Raw genomic sequence first — 20,944 nt, forward strand, 5'->3', positions numbered from 1 at the left:
TTTACAACAGCATGATGTTTGACAAGAACAATAAAAAGCCACAGGTATTTTTCTATAAAAAAAAGACAAGCTCATCAAACTGTTTTTTGTTTAATTGTTTGTTTCTAACGGTGAGTATTTTGGATAAGTTGTTCTAATGTGCCATCTTGCCAATGTGTAGCTGTGTTTTGATTTGTGAGCTACCAAATGGAAACAAGTTCATTTTATTGTGTCCGTAAAGTTGTGCAGACCCCCAAGACATGAGCAAAATGTAATAATATGACATTCACGGTGTCAAGGGTTATGAATGACAGACATCTCTTCATGTTTGTGGAGGGCAAATGTAGAGATAAACATTATTAAAATATACATGTGAAAATATACTTCTCTTAACCTGTGTTCTCGAATGCCTTAATCACATCTTAATGGTTGTCTCGAAAGAAATGTTGAAGACATGTTTGCTGTGCATCATCTGGTTTCCCTTTGCACGTGTCCTGAGTGTTTAGGGATACTCTAGCCTAAAAACAGCAGTGCTAGAGGCAGAGCCGTCATGAATTATGCCAGCAATGGCAGACATGTACGGTTGCTCCCTTCTGGCGATGGGTGTTTGGTTTCACTCATGTTCATAGACTACTGGTCCTCCAGCAAAGGTCAGCACCTTGTTAGGGCCTGCTGGAACAACTAACAACCCTATTGTTGTGTGAATGCTGCTGTTTATGAATAATGATGGAAAGATGCATTTGAAAGTAGAGTGAAGTTCATTTTGCAGTCTTTGGACCACAAACTGTGACACATGGATCATTTGCAAACACAAAGACGCACCAAACACTGAAAACTGCTGCATGAGTAAAACAATCTGAGTATATGTCACTTTTAATAAAAGAATCAGCCAAATAAATGCAAGATAATCTCTTTATGTACAAAAATGAGTACACTGCTATTTTGACAGACATCAAGGTCTTTTTCACTCCATTAAATATGAAATCTTTCTTTTCGTCACTTTTAAACATGGAATTACTTGGTTCATAAATCCCAACTCAAGTTTTTACGTAATCAGATTTGGAAAACAAAAGCTGTAAAAAATACAGCAGTTATAAAAGATGAAAAAGATGTCCTCTTTATGTTTTAGCAACTATTTAAGAACTATATCTGCACGTAATGTTGATTTTAAGGACTTGGTACTGTTATACATGATTGCTTATATTATGTTCTATTCGTGAAAAATGTATATATGTCAATGTATAGTGTAGTTGTGAAAAATTTCAAAAGAATATTACAAATTTACCAAACAGCATTCAACAAAAGAAAAATCACAAGGTGATGTAATTTCTCACATTTTGTATTTTGTGAAATTTGAACACGTTTAGCTTCAACCCCGACAGACAGAATGACTCGTTAAAATGTCACACTCTTGGAATTTTCTAACAAACAACCAGAATAATTCAAACACATGCTTTGATCTCAACACTGCACTTGCTGAATTTCAAGATGTAAAAATTGGGCCAGAAGACAACAACAGACATTAATGTTTCCTTGTTTAAAAGAACTGTAACAGTAAAAGAAAGATTTGAAATTTGTTCCCCCTTTAGTTATCAGCAGCTTCCCTCTAGTGGTGCACTCATGCAACAGCACACACGCATTGTGCATCCACCACACCACTGAATGAGGGGTGCAAAGGTTTGGGCACTAGTGGCCAAATGAAAAATATGCTTAAAGCAGTTGTTAATTACTATGTTCGATGTCATGAAGTTAAAGGATATACAATTATTGTGGCATGTGCATGTGGCATTTACAAGTAAAAGTTCCCTTTTACTTGTAAAGTCTCAGAATTCCATCAGCTTGTTAGACATTACTTGATTCATAAGGAGTCGTCATAAATTATCAGCTGATGATGACTCAGTGTTAAAATGTTCTCCCTTCAAAACTTGGAGGAACACAAAAATTGACTGACTGCTACAAAGCATAGTTACCCAAGCTCCTCTAGCTGGAATTTTCTAATGTCTAAAATATCATCACAGCCTGTAGAAGTCAAGACAAGGTCTGGAAGACCGAGAAGAAAAACTCAGAAAGGATGCAAATGTCATGGAGTCAGTCAAGAAACTGAAACTGAAAAGAGGCTGACTCCTAAAAAAGGATAATGATCCAAAGCACGACTACAAACTCCCCCATGAGATGAAAACTGAGGCCTTTGGATTGGCCCCAACAGTCCCTGAAATTACAGAAAATCTGTGTAGATCTTAAAGACTTTGTATGCAATAAAGCCTAAAAATATAATTAAACAATATGAAGTGATCAGCAAGGAAGAGTGAAAATTTCTAAATAAAGAAGAGAAACTCTTTTAGATGGTAACAAAAAGTTATTGTAACCACTAATATCTGCCAGAGGATTACCAACGACAGCTCACAGATGACCGTTTTCTAATGTTTAAAGTTGATCAAATAAAAAGGACCACTGTATTAACTATATTTACTTCTTTTCACTTCAAAAATTACCAGAATTTGTGGTCCTGTGTATGGGGCCTTCAACACAGCCAGATGACTGTTCTATTGTTTACTAGAAATTGAATGCATCAGTCATTGACGTACCAATCAAAATGAGCTGGGAAACTGACATAACTGTGGCTTACAGGAAGAATAAAGTTTCTGCCCTTCTGTGTATTTAGGTTTGGGGGTGACTGTGTCAGCTGCTACATGTTGATTGATTTTCAGCTTTGTGGGTCCTAATAAAGTACATCTCTTTGTTATGCAGACTGTGTCACGTTATACACAGGTTATTCTACATGACCAACACAAATCTATAATCCAATGGTCTCCATGGTGCTGAAATAACCTCTTCATGGCATGTTGATGCTGTGCGACGTTTTAGTGTTTTGTAGGCCTATTTATTCCAGCACCTCGAATCTCTTTAAATTTCCTTCTGTGACTTTAAATTAAATAATCGTTGAATACATATTGACACACACTCATGATCAGAGTCGCTCTCCACGACAAATCATTCCTGACGAATCGACGCCGCCCCCCGCCCCCGTCCAAAACCAAAGCAGCCTTCCGGGACGCAGCTGTAGCGGTATCAGCCTGTGTCAGGGCTTTCCTGCTGCATTCCGATATCGACCAGCGAATAAAACCTCCGGCTTGCTCTGTCGGTCTCACTGGCTAACATTAATGTCCAAGAGGCAACATGACATCTACTAAGCGGTGGTTAGAGGTGGGTTTTGCGCTGTTTTGTATTTATGTAGCAGCTGAATCGAAAAGGAATTTCAAATGTCCTTCAGGATGCTCGTGCTCCAAGGAGACCATCATCTGCGTCGGTGCCGCACAAATGCCCCGGACTGTTCCGAATGAGATCAACTCACTGTAAGTAAATAAAGGACTCTATTTCTTCAGCTAAACGGGGTCAGTTCTACCATAAATCCGCTAAGAAATCGCCAGACAACTAATAGCCTACTGCTTTAAAAACGACCATCTACTCCCCATTGTGCGCTTCCCTGCAGAGTTGGCACTTGATGTGTCTGGTACAGAGTGTTGAGATGTCCTTTATGTGTTTCCCCCGACAGAAGCATGGTAAATGGATCCATTGCAGAAATCACAGAGGGGATGTTTTCAGCTATGCCCTCTCTTCAGTTGCTGTAAGTGCCTTTAGTACCCCGAAACTGCCAGTGTTTGCTGATTATTGACATTTCAAGGCTTCGTTAACACACACACACACACACACACACACACACACACACACACACACACACACACACACACACACACACACACAAAACAAAATATATACATGATGGAACGTTTTCTTGTTTACTTGGCATTTAGAGAACGAACCAAAATGCCAAAAGAGTTTTACCTTTCTGTTCACTCAGTTATTAAAAGTTTGTTTTGTTTATACAGGCTTCTGAATGCAAACTCTTTGACCACAATTAAAGATGACGCTTTCTCAGGTCTGCCTCATCTAGAGTATTTGTGAGTATCAAATATACTTCTTTCTTAATGTAGCCTGTTAATGTTTTTCAGTTCTACATTAATATATTTACAGGTAGATGCACCCCCGAACCCCAATCTACCCATCTCAATCCCAAAAACACTCAGTTTGCCCTATATCCCCCAACAAAAAGGGCCAAAGATATATAATAAGCAGTTATATGATTATATCTGACATGACATCATGCGTTAAAATATTTGATTTCTCTGCCTGTCCATAACGATAAAATTCTTGTTGTATTATTCTTGGAACAGATTCATTGAAGAGAACAAGATTGAAACAATCACCAAAAATGCCTTTCGAGGTTTACGAGGTTTGACTCATCTGTAAGTCAGAGAATCATTTTACACTTCATATTTACATTATGAGCTGCCTGCAGCAGCTGCAGCTAAAAAAAACTAAAGAGACAGAAACGTGTTTTTATATTGTCTCCCTGCGTCTCTGGTTTAGCTCCCTTGCAAATAATAAGATGAGGTCTCTGCCAAGAAATATCTTTTTGGACTTGGATTCGTTGCTGGAACTGTGAGTAAGCAGTTGTGGTGTCAGCAGTGTGTGTGTGTGTGTGTGTGTGTGTGTGTGTGTGTGTGTGTGTGTGTGTGTGTGTGTGTGTGTGTGTGTTAAAGAGAGAGAGGCTACGTATATACATTTTCAATACTGCATTCCAAAATGAAGCTGACTCAGGCTAGTTTATCCATCCATCCATCCATCCATCCATCCATCCATCCATCCATCCATCTGTCTATCTATCTATCCGTCCATCCATCCATCCATCCATCTGTCTATCTATCTATCTATCCGTCCATCCATCCCACCTGTACTGTCCCTCTGTCATGCATCAGGGATCTGCGAGGCAACTCTTTCCAGTGCAGTTGTGAGAACAAGTGGCTGATGACGTGGCTGAAAAACACAAATGCCACAGTATCGGATGTCTTCTGCTCAGGCCCCAATGACATGAAGGGCAAGCGGCTGAATGACCTTCCTATTCCACCGGGTGAATGTATTTCCACAGGTAAAATGACAAGTTCACCATTAACGGCACTTCAGAACAGCCGCGGGCACAGCTGAGATTATCATGTTAAAAGTAATCAATAGAACTGATGAATAATTAAACAGGTCAATACCATGTACCACTGTGCCCTCAAATACAAACAGACCAACGGCCTGCTAACATGTTTGGCTCCGAGTACACACAAATACTGTCAGTACATCCGCATTGACACATGAACACACATCCACACATAAAAAAAATGGAGCTACAAGACTAAGAGTCCCAAGCCACATAAGCAGCTGTTTTAGCACGCTAACATGCTGCTGTTCAGACACCAAGTTCACCATGTTCATCATTTTAGCTTAGTTGGAAGCATTTTAACATCTGCAAATCACAGACTACAAATTTGATAAGTTAAAAGTTTATAAATGATTACAAAACATTCATAAGGGGAACATGAATGCCTGTGTCAAATTTCACAACAATCCATGCAGCAGATGTTGAGATATTTCTATCAAAATGTCATGGTGGCACTAGACAAAGATATAATGAGTCTCTAAAGTCATTAGGATTCATCCTGTCTTGGCCAGGTCTCCCTTGAAAAAGAGATTTTTAATCTCAATGGGACTCTCCTGGTTAAATAAAGGTTAAATAAAATAAAAATAAAAATCCTCTGGGTACCATGGATATCTGTACCAAATTTTATGCCTCGTGACCTCGGCACTCCGAGGACTCTCCGGCTTCTCAGTTTAAAATTTATGGAAGAAATACAAATATTTTCATGCCTGTTATCCAACAGTGGATTGAATGTTTCAAGGCATTTCTACAAAATGTACCCAACACAACTGTTGTTGTATGAGCTGTGGGCTACCTTCACAAATTACATCATAGATGTCATCAGTATACAAATTGTTTTGTTCAACTATGATTGTTAAAGACATGAATTTTAACACCAATTCTGCGAAACATAGCCCCATGTATGTTGCACAGTAGAAAGTTTAATGCATCTGCTGACCAGAGGTGGCAGAGCTACCAACAGACTTTGGATGTGTTCAGATTGCCCACTTGTTTAATCCGAACACAGCATGAGACAATGGACCCAGCGTATAACTCGTACAGCAACGAAGAGAAAAGTGGGTCCATGTTTGTAGTTCTGTTGCTGAAAAACTGGACACATATTATGGACATATTACATTAAATATTGGTTTCACCCCTAAAAAAGATGTGAAAGGTGAAAAAAATAAAATTTGTATTTCCCCCACGAGAAGTCCGCCTTTACTGTCTTTTAAGTCAGAACCATATCATAATATGAATAATATTCTTCTTCTCAGATACACCGTCTCATCACATCTTTAGTAGAAAAATTGCATTAGCAGTTATTTCATAATCGTGGGCAAAGCAATCATCAGCGTAAATGTAGACAGACAAGACAACTAAACCGACACAAATTATCATATCATTGCAAGAAATATGAGACTACAACATGGCATACCTAAAAATATTGTTGATACTAAAAGCTAAATATGATAGCCCTGAATCTCTGCAGAAGACATTTTTCACAGTAGTGAAAATGTGATGTAAGCAGTGAGGTCCTAAATGTTGACGCTTTCACTTCATCTGCAAACCAGCACTTTCTGTTTTTGTCTGTATCTCTCAGACTTTGTAAGTCATCAGTCCATTCCCATTCAGTCCATGTCAGCGGACATCTTCTCCTTTAAAGAGGACATCTATGTGGCGATGGCTGCACCGAACACCAACAGCTGCGTGATCATGGAGTGGGATCATATCGAAATGAATTTCAGAAAATTTGATAATATTACAGGTTTGACAACACAAGTCTTTTTTTTTTTTTCTTTTTTTTTAAAGGCTGGTGATTTAAGTGTTTTCTCAATACCATTAAGTACCTTGAAAATACTAAAAAACAAAAACAATGACTTGATCCTGCAGCCTGTATAGCCTGTTTAGCCAAAGCCGGATACAAGTTATTCCTCTGTACTACAGAGCTCCATCGGCATTTAAAAAACAATTACAAACACACAAGTGCTTCACAGTGTTGTATTGATCCAAATGTTCTTCAATATAATGAAGACTGGATCTACTACTACTAATACTGAATCCAGCACACAAACACCGTCCAGGTGCTGTTAATACTGTCAAGAGCACACAATGCGTATCCATCCACAGCTGAAAATAGTTCTCAATCATTGTAGCAAAAGCACGATTCAGCTCTTATAGGAAATTATTGTGGCTTTTCTTAAAATAATTCATGAATGCATTTCTAACCATCGTTTAAATATTCAACACTTCTGTAGAAACAAATGGGCTAAGTGCCACAAACAGGCTGGGGAGGGCAGAAAGTACTGACAGACTGGCTCATTGTTGGTTTTAGTCTTTTCTAAATTTCTGATTATGGTAACAAAAAAATTGGAAACTGTCGACATTAATCTTGAAGTAAAAGTTTTAACTAACTTTTTACATATAATAATATTTTTTGTTATCTTACCGAGTTATTCATCTTAAACAGAATTGTTTTGTATTACCACTGACAGCTTTTTCTTCACAGGGAAGTCTGTTGTTGGATGCAAGTCGGTGTTGATTGAAAACCATGTCTTGATCATCGTCACTCAGCTCTTTGGTGGCTCCCACATTTACAAGTTTGATGATCAACAAAACAAGTTCACCAAGTTTCAAACTATCGAGGTCTTCAACATCTCAAAGCCAAATGATATTGAGGTCTTCCAAATGGAGGGAGATTGGTATTTTTTGATTGTGGACAGCTCCAAGGCGGGGCTGTCTACTCTCTACAAGTGGACTGACCAACCAGACCGCAATGAAACGGGTTTCTACTCCTACCAGTTTCTCCATGAGTGGTTTCGTGACACAGATGCTGAGTTTGTCGAGGTGGATGGGAAGTCCTACCTCATCTTAGCCAGTCGCTCTCAGCCGCCTGTCATCTTCCTGTGGAACAAGAGTACCCTGAAGTTCATACTCCACAGTGAAATCCCAAATGTCGATGACGTGGTGGCAGTCAAAGCTTTTCGGGTGGAGGGTGACATGTACCTGGCCATGACTTGCTACATCGGCGACTCCCAAGTCCTAAAGTGGACCAATAAGCAGTTCACCGAGGTGCAGGCTCTTCCCTCCCGAGGAGCGATGATCCTCCAGCCTTTCATCTTCTCAGACAGACACTACCTTGCTCTCGGCAGCGATTACTCTTTCACACAGATCTACCTCTGGGATGCAGAGACGAAGACGTTTCACAAGTTCAAGGACATTTATGTGCAGTCGCCCCGGTCTTTTACTGTGGTGACCACTGACCGGAGGAATTTCATCTTTTCCCCCAGCTTCAAGGGCAAATCAATGGTTTTTGAGCATATATTTGTAGATTTAAGCTTATAATACTAATCAGAATGGTTACTGACCACAGTATATAACTGCTCACTCAGATCAATGATGTGTGTATGCTACAAAGAAGTCTCAAATGCTGTATATCTTCTTTCTGCATCTAGATATATCTTTTGGTTGGAGACCAAAAATTGTTGGAAAATGTCTGGAACTATGTATTCTGAGCAATTTTGAAGGTATAATTCATGCAAGACCACAATGAATTAACTTAAAACTAAAGGCTGACAGAAATTCAAAACATTAGCAATCTTTGAAATGAAACTGCATGAAGATAATTTTATGGCAACCAGATATATGCTGTAAAGGTGTTGGCTTTTATCATAATTCTTTCAAGTAAACAGTGGTCAAGACAGGGAGTGTCGATTCTGCCCGTGGCTATCATAGACTATAGGCTGGCCATCCCACACAGGTAGCAAGAAGCCTATGTATTAGGGTTATAAAAATATAAAGCCCATTATAAACGATTCTTTGTAGTGCACTTGTTGCCTCTTTCAGAGATAAAAAAAAAAAAAAAAAGAAAAAAAAGAGTGAGACACCTGAAATTGTGGCCATTCTGCCTACGGCCAGTCAACTCAGCAAAACTGAACAACATACACACTTTCAGGCCATCTCAAAGTGTGAGTATCCTCAAACATAAAATACTTTGTACGATGTAATGTATGACTTTTTATTTTATTTTTAATGCTCTTCTGAATGGCCAGACTTCAATTCAATTAAAGCGCCTTGGCCTTTGTGAAATTTTGGCTGCGCCGCTGCAAGTAAAATGTCAGATGTTTCCCAAAAATGCACTGAACTCTTTAGTGATTGGTGTCAAAGAACAGAAACTATCTGACCAGCAGAAATTCTGAGGCGATCTAATCCCAGTAACTGCTCTGATTTATAACTGCATGACAGGTTTTCTTCTTCACCAAAACTAAAGCAGAATGTATTAGATAAATATAATGAGCTTAAGTCTAACTGCTCAACATCTCTAACAAGCTCATGTATGCCAATACTACCGAGTGCCTGATTAATTGCAAAACAAATTACTAATTTATTCTTGATTCCTATGCAACTTGTTTAATACTAGGTGTTGGTACTGAATTACAATCACAAGATCAACTGTGTGCTGCTACCTTACTTGAAATGCTTTGTAGAAACCTTTACATGAAGCCCATGTGTGCTCTTTTTACTTTTGATATGTTATATGTATTGTACAGATTTATTTATAGTCTAAAACCTACATACCTAACAATGGCATGATGTGCACATTAGGCCGGCTTTTGTAGACACACTTAGTATGCTAACTAGGCAATATGTTTTTGTTAAATTATCAGATTTCTTGGGCAGAAAGGATTAGTGGCCCTCCATCTATCCTGATGTAGTACCTCACAGTGATGTATATACATATAGCTTTTTAATTCTACTAACCTAATGCAATGAACTGACCTTTTACACATCTCCATCCTTCAATCCTATATGTAACAACGGGTTTGTGGAAATGCATTAAAGAACATTTAACCACATGTATTGTAATAAATTGTTTTTTAATCTGTCCTCCACTCTTGGCAGGTGTACAGACAATGAAACGTGGCTTTAAGTGCCTCCGACAGCATGTTTGAAATTGATCGCCTGTCAGTATCTGCTGCCTCATACAGCATTATCTTTCAGTTGCATCAGAGGACGAAAGACAAACTCACATGGTTCATTTCAGGGACAAATATAAGCAAAACTAATGAATTGTTCAGTTTGCAATTGCATTTACTATTTAGTCAGATAGAGTTGAGGGGTGATGTTGATTAATATAGCTGTAAATACTCTTCAAATCAAAACATGTACAAACAGAATCATTGTATTTTCTGTCAAAAATGCATATAATGAAATAGCTACTTAGAATACACTGTCAATTCCCCCCCCCCCCCCCCCCCCCCCGCTGTGATTCAAGAGCGTTTTAATCCTAGTGCAGTGAGCTAATTTTATTATATCACTTCAAGCCACTGAGATGACTTACCTGACTGACGCACTTCCGGCTTGATGTCACTGTGGTCACCAGCTGCTCTGCCTTGTGTTGAGTAAATAATCTACTGGCTGCTCCTCCGGTTGCAGAATGACGATCCCTTTATATCGTTCCGTCAGGTCATACGTCATCAGTGTCCAGTTTCCAGCGATAAATTAACTTTGAACACGACACACGAACTTTAGCGCCACCGCAATCAAAAACCCATTTTCTTTTCCGGGGTCAAACACCTGACAAAAAAAAAATAAAAAAAAAGACCTTCCTACCTGTAGCCCACACGTGAGCTCTAGATACAGCGACACCCAATGTACACAGAGAGAATAACAACTCAATTCTGGTTATTCCAGCGATGTATTTGTCTCCTCCTGTCGGTAAAAAGTGTACACAGCCACAAACAAAACACTTAATATTCCAGTACATGATGATGATAAACAGTGTATTTTAAAGGATGCACACTGGATCAAAGGAAGCTCCTCATGCAACTGATTAGATTTTTATGGAAGAAAGTTTCAAACAAATGACAAATGACTGCTGTGAATTCAATTATCGACCTTATTTTTGTTCCATGATTTATTATTATTGATAATATAACAGCTGTAGTTTTGAATCTGAGCATTACTGTCAGTTAAGACCACAAACTTTAAAATACAACAATAGATTCACTTCCTGAGCCTGTGCACATTCAGTTTGAATTGGTTGATATCGAAAAAAGCTCATGTCTAATGTAGTATCACCACTTTCTTCGTGGTTTGCATTGCAAGCATTGTACATTAAAATAAATAATTTTCATAAGGTATCAATAATGCACCATTGTTGTATATCGAGAGCACAAATATGCATTCAGGTTGCCAGTGCCACTAAATAGCTAATAAATAATAACCATGATATAGTTAAACAAATCTAAAGAATTTACAGCTCAGTTTATTGTATGGAAATATCATTTCATTCTGATTCGTTTGCAGAGCAATTTCAGACCATTTTAACTGACTATTTTACATTTTCTTTCAGCCTTAAAGTTAAAAGATTGTTTAAGTAAGTCGACAAATAAGTAAACATTAAACGTTTGATTTGTAGTCATTCGTATAATTTTACTATTTATTTCATGTTGTCTTATTTATTCAGGGATAATTACGTCTCAGCTCGTGGTTTCTCCGTAAACATACAACACCTACCAGACAGCGCTGCGATTTTGTTTTACAAGGGTCTCCGAATGCGCCGTGACGCAGCTCTGACGTCAGGGTAGGCGGAAGTGATGCAGATCCCGTTCCTCGATCGCCTAATCCGCTTTGATGATGCAAAATGTCCCTGAATTCAGCAGAGCCAGTGCAGTGATGCCGGCGTGAAACTCCCCTCGCGTCGTTGTTGACCTTTGCCGTGCAGCACGGAGAGAGATGGATCTGTCCAGGAGGAGCGAGAGTGCCTGGCAGGGGCTGCTCGGCGAGGTGAGGCTGGAAAGACGCAGAGAGGAGACGAAGGAGAGAGCCTGCACATTTCCACTCATGTTCACTGATCGCGGGATGAGTATTATGTCCAACTGAATATTGTCCAGGCTTTCTAAATTATGTCTGCTGCATCTTGTTTGGACGCACAGACGAGACACAAAAATATCCAGATTAAACAGCCTTTACAGGATTAAATCTCAGCTCCTGTGGTTTCTCTAAACCTTCAAGTATAAGGAAGTATTTTTTTTTTATTCTTTCTTCTTCCTTGTACCTGCAGAGCCCAGTGTCTTGTAAAGTTACTGACGTAACAACATGCACTACGCGGCAGGCTGACGAGTTTTCACTGGTTGTCAAAAAGGAAGACGTATGTTATGTTTTATTCCACATTTATTTTCCAGCTGGAGTTACTAGTTACTTTGCAATTAAAAACAGGCTACATTTGATGTGATCTTTTTAAAAAAAAAAAATTTTTTATAAGATATGAAGCATTGTTCCAGATGAATAATAGTAGCCCTATAGGAAGAAGATCCTCAACTTCTATTGGTTTATGATCACTTCTATGCAAATACTCTACACAGCTCCAGTATTAAATTATACAAGTTCAATTTATTGTGTATTCTCTCAATCGGCTTTGTTTATGACTTAACATTGTGATAGTCTTTTTTGTTTTGTTTTTTAAATAATGCAAAACATGACACACGATTTTGTTGTCTAAATTAGTGTATATATATATCAATATTTTTGTAACCAGATTGATTCTGAAAATTTATTTTAAGTAGGTATGATGCTGAAATGATCCATGGCTTTATTGATAATCAGAAAAGTAGTTGAAGAAAGCCTAATTTAATTTATAGAGCAAAAAATGCAAAGTATCAAGTTGGAGCAGCTTCTCAAATGTGAGGAATATATATATATATATATATATATAATTTATTATTTTGGCATTTTTCACTTCTCTGACATTTAATACTGTAAATGATTCATCAACACATGAATCCTACGTGATGACAATAATCAGAAGTTTGAGCTTTAACAGATGCTGTGATAAATATTAATATCAGAAGATATTTCATGCGGCTACTGTAATTTGTATTACTTCCTCGTCATCTTTCATCAGCAGTTGAAAACTTCTTAACCATTATATATATGGTTCACTGCATATAGACCATTTTCATTTACTAATACCAATACATTTTTCCATCAAAACATGTGCTCTTCTGTACAGTACCTGGTTTGTAAGCAGAAGTTGGAGAGCAAGAAAGAAGCTCTTCTGATTTTGTCTAAAGAGCTGGACACCTGCCAGCAGGAGAGGGATCAGTACAGACTGATGGCCAACCAGCTCCGCGAGCGACACCAAGGACTCAAGAAGAAGTACAGAGAACTCATTGTAAGCTGAACTATTACAGCCTCATGTGTTACAACAGCCAGAAAAATGGAGAATTAAAATCATGCTTGTCCTTTGTCTAGTATTTAATTTAGTGATGTTGCATTTAATTTCTTTGTTTTTGAACTAACAGGATGGAGATCCTTCTCTGCCTCCTGAGAAAAGGAATCAAGTGAGTCATTTCAACCTGCTGCTTTTCTAACAAAAGTGCATACTGCGATGCATGCTACTTAAAGTTCACAATGATGTTAGAGACATTCAGGAAAGTCAGTTGTGTGCACACAGCGTCCTTGTATTTACTGCATGGCTGGTTGTACACTAAAACAGTTACTGATTGGTGCCTGTGGTGGGGTAAAAACCTTTATAGTTTTATTCGGGTAAAATGAAAAATGTTCCTAGGCTTAAAGTTTTACATGCCCTGCTCAGAACATGACACTCGATACATTTATTGATGTAACAACCAGTTTAATCTGTGTGATTTAGCTCATGTCCCCCTTTGTTCATCTCTCATTCAGGTGAATTTAGCTCAGCTACTGAGAGATTCCAGAGAGAAAAGCAGTCACCTTTCTGAGGAGGTGAAGGAGCTGAAACAGCGACTGGTAGAAGCTCAGGGTGATAACAAGGTATTAAAACAAACTGTTCACTATCGTGGAAGTTACTGTGGTATAAAAATATTAAATTTCTGTGTCTCGTTACTCATGAGTATATCTCCAACATCCCCAACATTTGATGTTAATTTTAGAGCACTATATTGAGGCATTCAGAGAATATATAGCAGAATACTGTCATGCTGTATAAACACACAATGAAGGAAGAAAATGATTAACAGATTTCTCTTATTTTCTGTTGCTACAGCTCCTACGAATGACCATCACCAAACAGAGGCTGGGAGACGAGGAGGTCGGTGCGCGACACTTTCCTGCACATGAGAGAGAGGATCTGGTCAAACAGTTAGAAAGAGCTAGAGAGCAGGTGAGGACTGCCGGCTGTATTCAGATCATTCAGGAGATATTCACTTAACTGTTTGTCATGGTTTAACTGGATTTTTACAAGCATAACAACTATAATTTACTACAAACAAATGCACATTAAACTTTAACATAGTACTTGGGATATGAGTGTGTCTCATTCTTGAATTGAATGATGGGAGTTTGATGAAAGTCAGAAAACAATGATATAAATGTCAGTAAAGGTAATTTACAAACTATGATAACGATGGAAAACTATGTCAAATATTGCACGAGATAAGTTTGAATGAAACAGGATTGTGTTGAGCTGCTTAATAGTTTTCTTTTGTCAAATATTTAGACGTATAAATATAAGCAGCTGACATTAAGCCAATATAAAAGAAGAGCAGTAGTATGAGTAAATTAAATGTCACTTTCTATACTGACAGTGTGTGTTGTTTTACTGCAGAACGAGGTGCTGGAGCTCAGTGTGAAGTCGCTCACAGACGAGCTTCAGGATGTTCGAGCAGAGCGTGACGTGTTTCAGCAGAAGGCTCATCGGCTCAATGTGGAGATGAACCACATCGTGGGGAGCGATGAGATTCGGATTTTAGACATAGACGCACTCTGCATGGAGAACAGGTCTGTTCCTCGTTTTGAAAAGTATTTGAATTGGTATTATAGTGACTCACAGTACAGATTATTAATATATCTGCAGCCATTATTATAGTTTAAAGAACAAGTTTAGCTTGAGTGGAGCATTCTGTTGAAACCTTAATATCCTATGACTGCCCGACCAGGTCAATAAGAAAATGTGTGCATTTATATCATAGATTCATGTGTTTACATATATTTAAGTGTCAGAGAGAAAAGAAATTGCAACGTTTGGAGTTTGAGTCACATCTTAAAGGGTTCTTTATCATTCAAACAGACTGAACTGAAGAGGTTTATTTATTTCTGAATTGAGGGTTTTGAATAAAATAATCTTTCAGGTATTTGCATGAGCGGCTTAGTCAACTTCAAGAAGAGGTCAACTTGGTCAAAACAAATCTGGTGAAGTACAAGGTACCTACATTGGTTTTGTCTTTGGACATTTTTAATGACAGCAGTATCTTGAATAAATATTTACTGAGCAGTCCATTTACATTTTTTACAAATGATTCATTGAAAAGAGATTATTTATTTTTGTTGTCTTAAAAACCTTCTCTGCTACATTTCACCTGGTTTCAGAGTGCCCTGGAGTGTAGGAAGAACTCTAAAATCTGTGGGAAACCCAACAGTAGTGCTCTGACTGGGGTTCTTTCTGCTAAACAAGGTCAGAAGCATCGTATTTTTAAAAACCTTCTCATGTTTAGTATGCGCACATTGTCTTCTAAATCTGTGCCTCTGTAACCCATTTAATTCAAATGTACTCACTCCAATTTACTGAGTACCTTAAAGTGATCGTTCAGCCATGTCGGTGTCTGATGGAAAATGGTGTTTGGTGTTTACTTTAACTGTGACTATTGATGTTCGTGCAGTAAAGGAGCTGTTGCTGTCTGAAGAAAATGGCTGCAGTTTGCCCGTGACTCCTCAGTCCATCTCAGACCTCAAGTCTCTCGCCACTGCTCTGCTGGAAACGATCCATGAAAAGAACATGGTGTTTCAGCACCAACGCCAAATCAACAAGTACGGAAGCTTATACATCAATCTCTCTGTTTACACTTTACAGATGCCTGGGTCTGATTTGTTCTCATATTTTAGGGACAAACCTGAGAATAAAATTATTTTTCTGTCTTGTCTTTAGAATTCTTGGAAATCGAGTAGCAGAGCTTGAGAAGAAACTAAAAACTCTAGAGATGTCTGGATTATGGAGCCTCCCAGGTGGATATAAGTGTCTTAATATTTTGACACAAGTGTATATTGTCCTAACTTGTGTCCTGCATACTGTTTACAATAATTTCTATTCCTTCTTCCGCCCTTTTGCTTCTTCTTGCTACCTGGAGGCCTGACTTATAATGTTTCTCTGGGAATATATGGAAGTATGTTCCTCTAATAACAATGTCATCTACTGTCTAATTTATGAACTTCTTCTTCTTCCATTACTTCTCACATGTGCCAAATTTAAATTTACTCATCTTTATCTAATCCACCAGTTTCAAGTAGTATATAGAAAACGATTTTTTTTTTTTCTTATAAGAGCTGACATTGAATAATATTTTATGATAATAGGAGGAAAAGACGCCATTATCCTCAACACGCAGCAGATTGACTCACTTGATTCTCCTGGAGAGGAAGGTGAATATTCAGTGGAATTACATCTCTATCCGTCCTTATCCATCATATTGAAACTATATGTCTTAAATGTTATTTCTCTGTCTGTTCTTAAAGGTGACAAGGAGTCTGAAAACATGTCGGCCCAGCAGCAGAGCGCCACAGAGGATTCAAACCAAGAAAGTGAAACACCAGCTATGTCAGATTTCCAAGAAGACACACCGTCACCATCCACCGTGGAGACCTCCCACCAGAACTCTGCACACCAGACGGTTGAGGGAGAGCCAGCCCCCCCTCAACCTCCAATGTCAAACAGTGATGAGTGTGATGAAAATGGCGAATCACAGCTCACAATGGATTGTACTGCTTTAACAAAAGAAGAGGAGTGTCTGAGTGACTCTGCTCCCATAGAGACGTATCTGAACAAACCCCATCAGTTAGGCCCCAGGCACCTACAGCAACCTTCAGAAAATTCAGACCCAGCAGGAGGAAGAGAGGATGAGTCACATGAATGCGCTAATGGGGCAGAAACTGTTGAGACAGAGTGTATCATAACAGATGAGGATATACATGTCGTTTCATCTACTTCTGAGAAACAGCAGGAGGACGTCCAATCAAACCAGCAGACAGATGTGTGTGGTCGTCAGGAGACATGAAGTCATCCAGGAGCTACTTACATGTCACATACATGTCGCATTTAAGAGAGGAAAAAAAATTAATAATAATAATAACAAAAGATGCATTTATAATATAATGGAACTTTATTTATTTTTATGAGTAATTCAAAATTCAAGAAACATCTCAAATATGTCCAACACATGAAAAACAATTACTGGGACACAACATTTAAAATGTTCTCATTAATACATTCCTCTGAAAGAAATAACAATGACTCCTACTTAACCTAAAAAAAAAACCTCTTTAAGTGGACAAACTTTTCCTGCTTACACTTTCTCTGTTTTCTGAGGCCTCTGGCATCTCTCATGTTAGTCCCACCTTTAAAGCTGATGTCACCAAAGTAATGCACCCATGTGTGATTATTCAATCTCGTTCCAAAACCATTTTTATGAATATGCTGCACCAACAGCCTCCACTCTTCTGTTATGGTTTCTACAATATCTTGAAACCTGGTAGCAGGACTTTTCTCTATTCATCCATATACATGGTTTAGATATCAAAGGTGGAGAAACTGATATATGGTGATAAAGAAGGAGCAAACAAGGGCTATGGAATGAGTCGGATATGTCTGTCGTTATACATGTGACGACTTGGGTAAGGAGATTGCAATTTGCTTTACATTTCTGCTGCTAACTCTTGAGTAGTATTTTGTTTCATTTAAAAAAAATAAGTAAAATTGACAATGCAGTCGTTGTTGCTTCGAAAAAATGTTTGTCAGAGACATTCTCCTACCATATTTCTACCTCTGCACATCCGGTGACATTGAAGAAACTTATCTTGATGATGGCTACATCTGCACACAACCTATAAACCAGTTTCATTTTGTTTCTTCAAGCATAATACATATATGTCCAAACTGTCTAATTTCTGATTATTTAATTTATAATCCAAGATATGAATTCCTATTTTTTGCATATTTAGGCAAGAAGCTGCTGTCATTTTGTTTTATACTTCACATCCTTATATTAATTATTTCCAATCATTAACAGTATTATTAAAGCTATATCAAATTCTGCATGACAATATGCTAATAAAAGATTAAAGATATTTTCTTCTATGCTTTGACTTTATTGATAGACATCCTGAAAATAAATATTTATCGATTTATAGCAATTTCACATTAAACAAACAGATCTTAGTGAGAAATACATTTACAGAGATACACCGTTGCACAATGAAGTCTCCTCTGTATTACCAGCACTGATGTCTTGATCCAGATTTTTTTGTAAAAACAAAACAAATATATAAACCGACCATAAAGAAATCACATAGAGCCATGCATGTCTCCATATGTGTTGAATTTTAGTAAATAACTTTTCAAGGACAAGTTTGTTGTGACAGTGACATGCTGGCTGTTGTTCAATTATTCAGGCATGTTTCCACTACTTTTAATGAGCTACTGTGAATGTTGGGAGAATGTGGTTTTGATTGACTCAGAAAAACAAGGGACACAATCAATGAATGAACACAAAAGCAACATCTATAAAATGACCTCCAGTGTATACCACTAGTGCACGTCTAATTTCTCCTCAGCCGCCTTTCATACTGCTGATGGTACATATTCCAGAGACTAGGGGAAGAAATCCCAATCACACAGCAGCCAAGCCGTCGGCCTGCATTTCCGTGCAGTAGGCTCCCAGCGTCTCCACCTTGCCCTAAGTCATCTATCTTTTCATGAATCACCATTGCTCTTCCAATCACAGACAGGCCTTTGAACAGTGACGCCTTAGATTTGATCACCGTATAGATTTTTCCCTGCTGAGGCTCAAAGTTACCAAAGTCTCCCGGGTGGTTGGGATGATGTACACCATATGGATTGTAGTGGCCACCCGTGGCGTCACATCCCCGGCTCAGGTCTCCATACTGATGGATGTGCACCGCTCTGGGCTCTGGACTGCCCTCTCTGGGGAAGCCCCTGAACCGGAGAAGGATTTGGAGTTCTTCCTGAGGATCATCCTGCTTAAACAGCACCTGACCGAATACTTTGGGCAGGCCCTCTGCTAGTAGGGTGCTGGGTCTCATTTTACAGACTGCGTACAGGGTGCCATTGTTCTGTGAGAACTCTGGTGGAACTGGAGTGTCGCTGGTGTCTGAAACACACTGATGACAGCCTGCCAGCAGGACCAACAGAGCAACTGATCTGAAAGATATCAGAAAGTATACCTCACATCATATGTTTTGCATGCAAATAGCCATTACCTAGATGAGAAATTTTTAGATCCTTTACTTCTGTAAAAGTAACAACACAGAGTGAAAATACACTATTAGTCCTACAGGCATCACATAACACAATACAAAAGTAATATCAGAAAAAATATTTTGATGAAAAACTCCTTTTATGATGATCGCATATATTATCAATTCACTAGCATATTTCAGGCGGAGTTCATTTGAACTACTTTATATGCAGTTAGGTGGGTTTACCTATTAATAGTCTATACGATCATTCGTGTATTATAATCTTAATATGCAAGTACTTGAAAAGTTACTTAAAATAACTTTAATTCTGCCACGAAAAGTATCTCTCTTCGAATAAGCAGTGAAAATATATCCCACAGTATGAGACATTGTACTTTTTACTTTCAAGTCTAATGGTTTACATTCAAAATGGACAAAATTAATAATGACTTCAGCGAGAGTGTATTTTTGACATTAAAAATAGAAACTCAGGCCGTGTACTGTTCTGATCGGCCAAACGTAATGTCGCAGTAGTGTGAATAAAGGTTTAAACAAGCCAAACTTTTGACTTTTAGATAACAATACTAAACAAAGTCCACTTACCCCTTCAGGTACATGGTTACGAAAACAAAGCTCCAAAATCTGCAGTCTTTACTCTTGTTCAGCCCTGCAAAGTTGATCGTCTGAAGAGACCAGATGCAAATTGCTTCCCAACAGTCTTGTGTAAGCTTTTCAGTAGGCGTCTCTTGCTGAGGGTGGAGCAGATGTTTCGGAGCCACGTGTGGAGCTGAAGTCTACCCCGGGACCCGATTGTTTTTTTTTCCAAAATAAAACACTCACCAAGTAAGTGTTTGCTTTTCATTGTTTTCACGAAACGTGCAGCTGAATAGCTCCCCTTGTATTTCTACTGCATGGTTTGTTATCAGCCTGGAGATATGTTGGTGTTGTTGGGACAAACCTTTCACATTTTCACCTCAGTAATCATAATGCCAGCAAATGTTGCTAAAGTAAAACAACAATATACAGGGTTAATGACTGAACTCAATGTTATATTGACTGGATTTTTATTATTGATTATAATAGTTATAAATGGAGAATTTTAATATAATTACAACTACAAGTATCATTGAAGATTTTTTTTTTTTATATAGTCAGTATTTATTTTAAAATCTTAATCTGCAAAATAACAATCTCTTTCAGTGGTGAGGAAAATACAACATGTCTCTTTGAAATGTAGTTGGATTTGCAATATCACAAAAACGAGCTGCCATTCATTGCTCTGTTCCTCCCATTCTCTGTGTAATTTGTAGCTTACACAATTTCTACGCTGCGGGATTTGCTGTGTAATATGATCAAATATATTGAGGAACATATTCAGAGGAAGAATAAATTCCAGGAGCAGAGTAAAACAGGAAAGTATGAATGATGGTTAATACGTGTAACTTGTAAGTAAAATGGTTTGACAAAAACCTAAATTATTCTTGTGTACAAATTATTGAAGCTGCAATGTTTTTTTTATGTGTATAAGTGTTATTTGTGTAAGCCTAAATAAGAAGCCCAGATTTATTTTTTCCATCAGGTTTCTTTTCTGATTTCTGCAGTTTTAATCTAACGCTGAAACAATTAGTCAATCAATCGAATAGTTGATCGAGAGGAAATTAATTGACAACTATTTTGATAAATACGGAGTCATTTTTAAAAAAATAATAATAAAAA

At 38.0% G+C, this 20,944-nt stretch overlaps 3 protein-coding genes across 6 annotated transcripts; 2 read left to right on the plus strand and 1 right to left on the minus strand.

Annotated features, from left to right (window-relative positions):
- The first annotated feature begins 3,031 nt into the window (after positions 1 to 3,031).
- LOC138209193 (leucine-rich repeat LGI family member 2-like) lies at positions 3,032 to 9,855 on the plus strand. The gene is made up of 8 exons (XM_069167596.1): positions 3,032 to 3,332; positions 3,533 to 3,604; positions 3,867 to 3,938; positions 4,212 to 4,283; positions 4,408 to 4,479; positions 4,797 to 4,966; positions 6,603 to 6,767; positions 7,509 to 9,855. The coding sequence occupies exons 1-8, from the start codon at positions 3,157 to 3,159 to the stop codon at positions 8,342 to 8,344; spliced, it is 1,635 nt and encodes a 544-aa protein (XP_069023697.1). The 5' UTR covers positions 3,032 to 3,156; the 3' UTR covers positions 8,345 to 9,855.
- A 1,741-nt stretch (positions 9,856 to 11,596) lies between these two features.
- On the plus strand, positions 11,597 to 18,083 carry LOC138209251 (coiled-coil domain-containing protein 149-like). 4 transcript variants are annotated; one of them, XM_069167701.1, is made up of 14 exons: positions 11,597 to 11,788; positions 12,066 to 12,152; positions 13,014 to 13,175; positions 13,306 to 13,344; positions 13,688 to 13,795; positions 14,028 to 14,144; positions 14,589 to 14,761; positions 15,112 to 15,184; positions 15,350 to 15,434; positions 15,640 to 15,787; positions 15,906 to 15,982; positions 16,105 to 16,140; positions 16,331 to 16,396; positions 16,490 to 18,083. In XM_069167701.1, the coding sequence occupies exons 1-14, from the start codon at positions 11,738 to 11,740 to the stop codon at positions 17,026 to 17,028; spliced, it is 1,761 nt and encodes a 586-aa protein (XP_069023802.1). In that variant the 5' UTR covers positions 11,597 to 11,737; the 3' UTR covers positions 17,029 to 18,083. The 4 variants fall into 4 exon arrangements, with proteins under 4 accessions (XP_069023802.1, XP_069023803.1, XP_069023804.1 ...); XM_069167702.1 differs by lacking the exon at positions 16,105 to 16,140; XM_069167703.1 differs by lacking the exon at positions 12,066 to 12,152 and having other exon boundaries at positions 11,598 to 11,788.
- Positions 18,084 to 18,133: 50 nt separating this feature from the next.
- LOC138209253 (extracellular superoxide dismutase [Cu-Zn]-like) lies at positions 18,134 to 19,939 on the minus strand. Its single transcript, XM_069167705.1, has 2 exons — positions 19,832 to 19,939; positions 18,134 to 19,190 (listed from the first exon to the last, which is right to left on the minus strand). The coding sequence occupies exons 1-2, from the start codon at positions 19,843 to 19,845 to the stop codon at positions 18,569 to 18,571; spliced, it is 636 nt and encodes a 211-aa protein (XP_069023806.1). The 5' UTR covers positions 19,846 to 19,939; the 3' UTR covers positions 18,134 to 18,568.
- Between the last annotated feature and the right edge of the window lie 1,005 nt (positions 19,940 to 20,944).

Source organism: Embiotoca jacksoni, unplaced genomic scaffold (assembly GCF_022577435.1).
Source record: "Embiotoca jacksoni isolate LCO1_2020_lvr unplaced genomic scaffold, fEmbJac1.0.p SCAF_4, whole genome shotgun sequence".
NCBI lineage: Eukaryota > Metazoa > Chordata > Actinopteri > Embiotocidae > Embiotoca > Embiotoca jacksoni.

Bases quoted from the DNA above. Each gene is read 5' to 3' on its own strand.
- LOC138209193 (XM_069167596.1), top strand. From the start codon at position 3,157: ATGACATCTACTAAGCGGTGGTTAGAGGTGGGTTTTGCGCTGTTTTGT. The intron at 3,333-3,532 runs GTAAGTAAATAA...TTCCCCCGACAG, and splicing joins CCGAATGAGATCAACTCACT to AAGCATGGTAAATGGATCCA. The intron at 4,284-4,407 runs GTAAGTCAGAGA...TCTCTGGTTTAG, and splicing joins TTACGAGGTTTGACTCATCT to CTCCCTTGCAAATAATAAGA.
- LOC138209251 (XM_069167701.1), top strand. From the start codon at position 11,738: ATGGATCTGTCCAGGAGGAGCGAGAGTGCCTGGCAGGGGCTGCTCGGC. The intron at 15,185-15,349 runs GTACCTACATTG...ACCTGGTTTCAG, and splicing joins CAAATCTGGTGAAGTACAAG to AGTGCCCTGGAGTGTAGGAA. The intron at 16,141-16,330 runs GTATGTTCCTCT...TTATGATAATAG, and splicing joins TTCTCTGGGAATATATGGAA to GAGGAAAAGACGCCATTATC.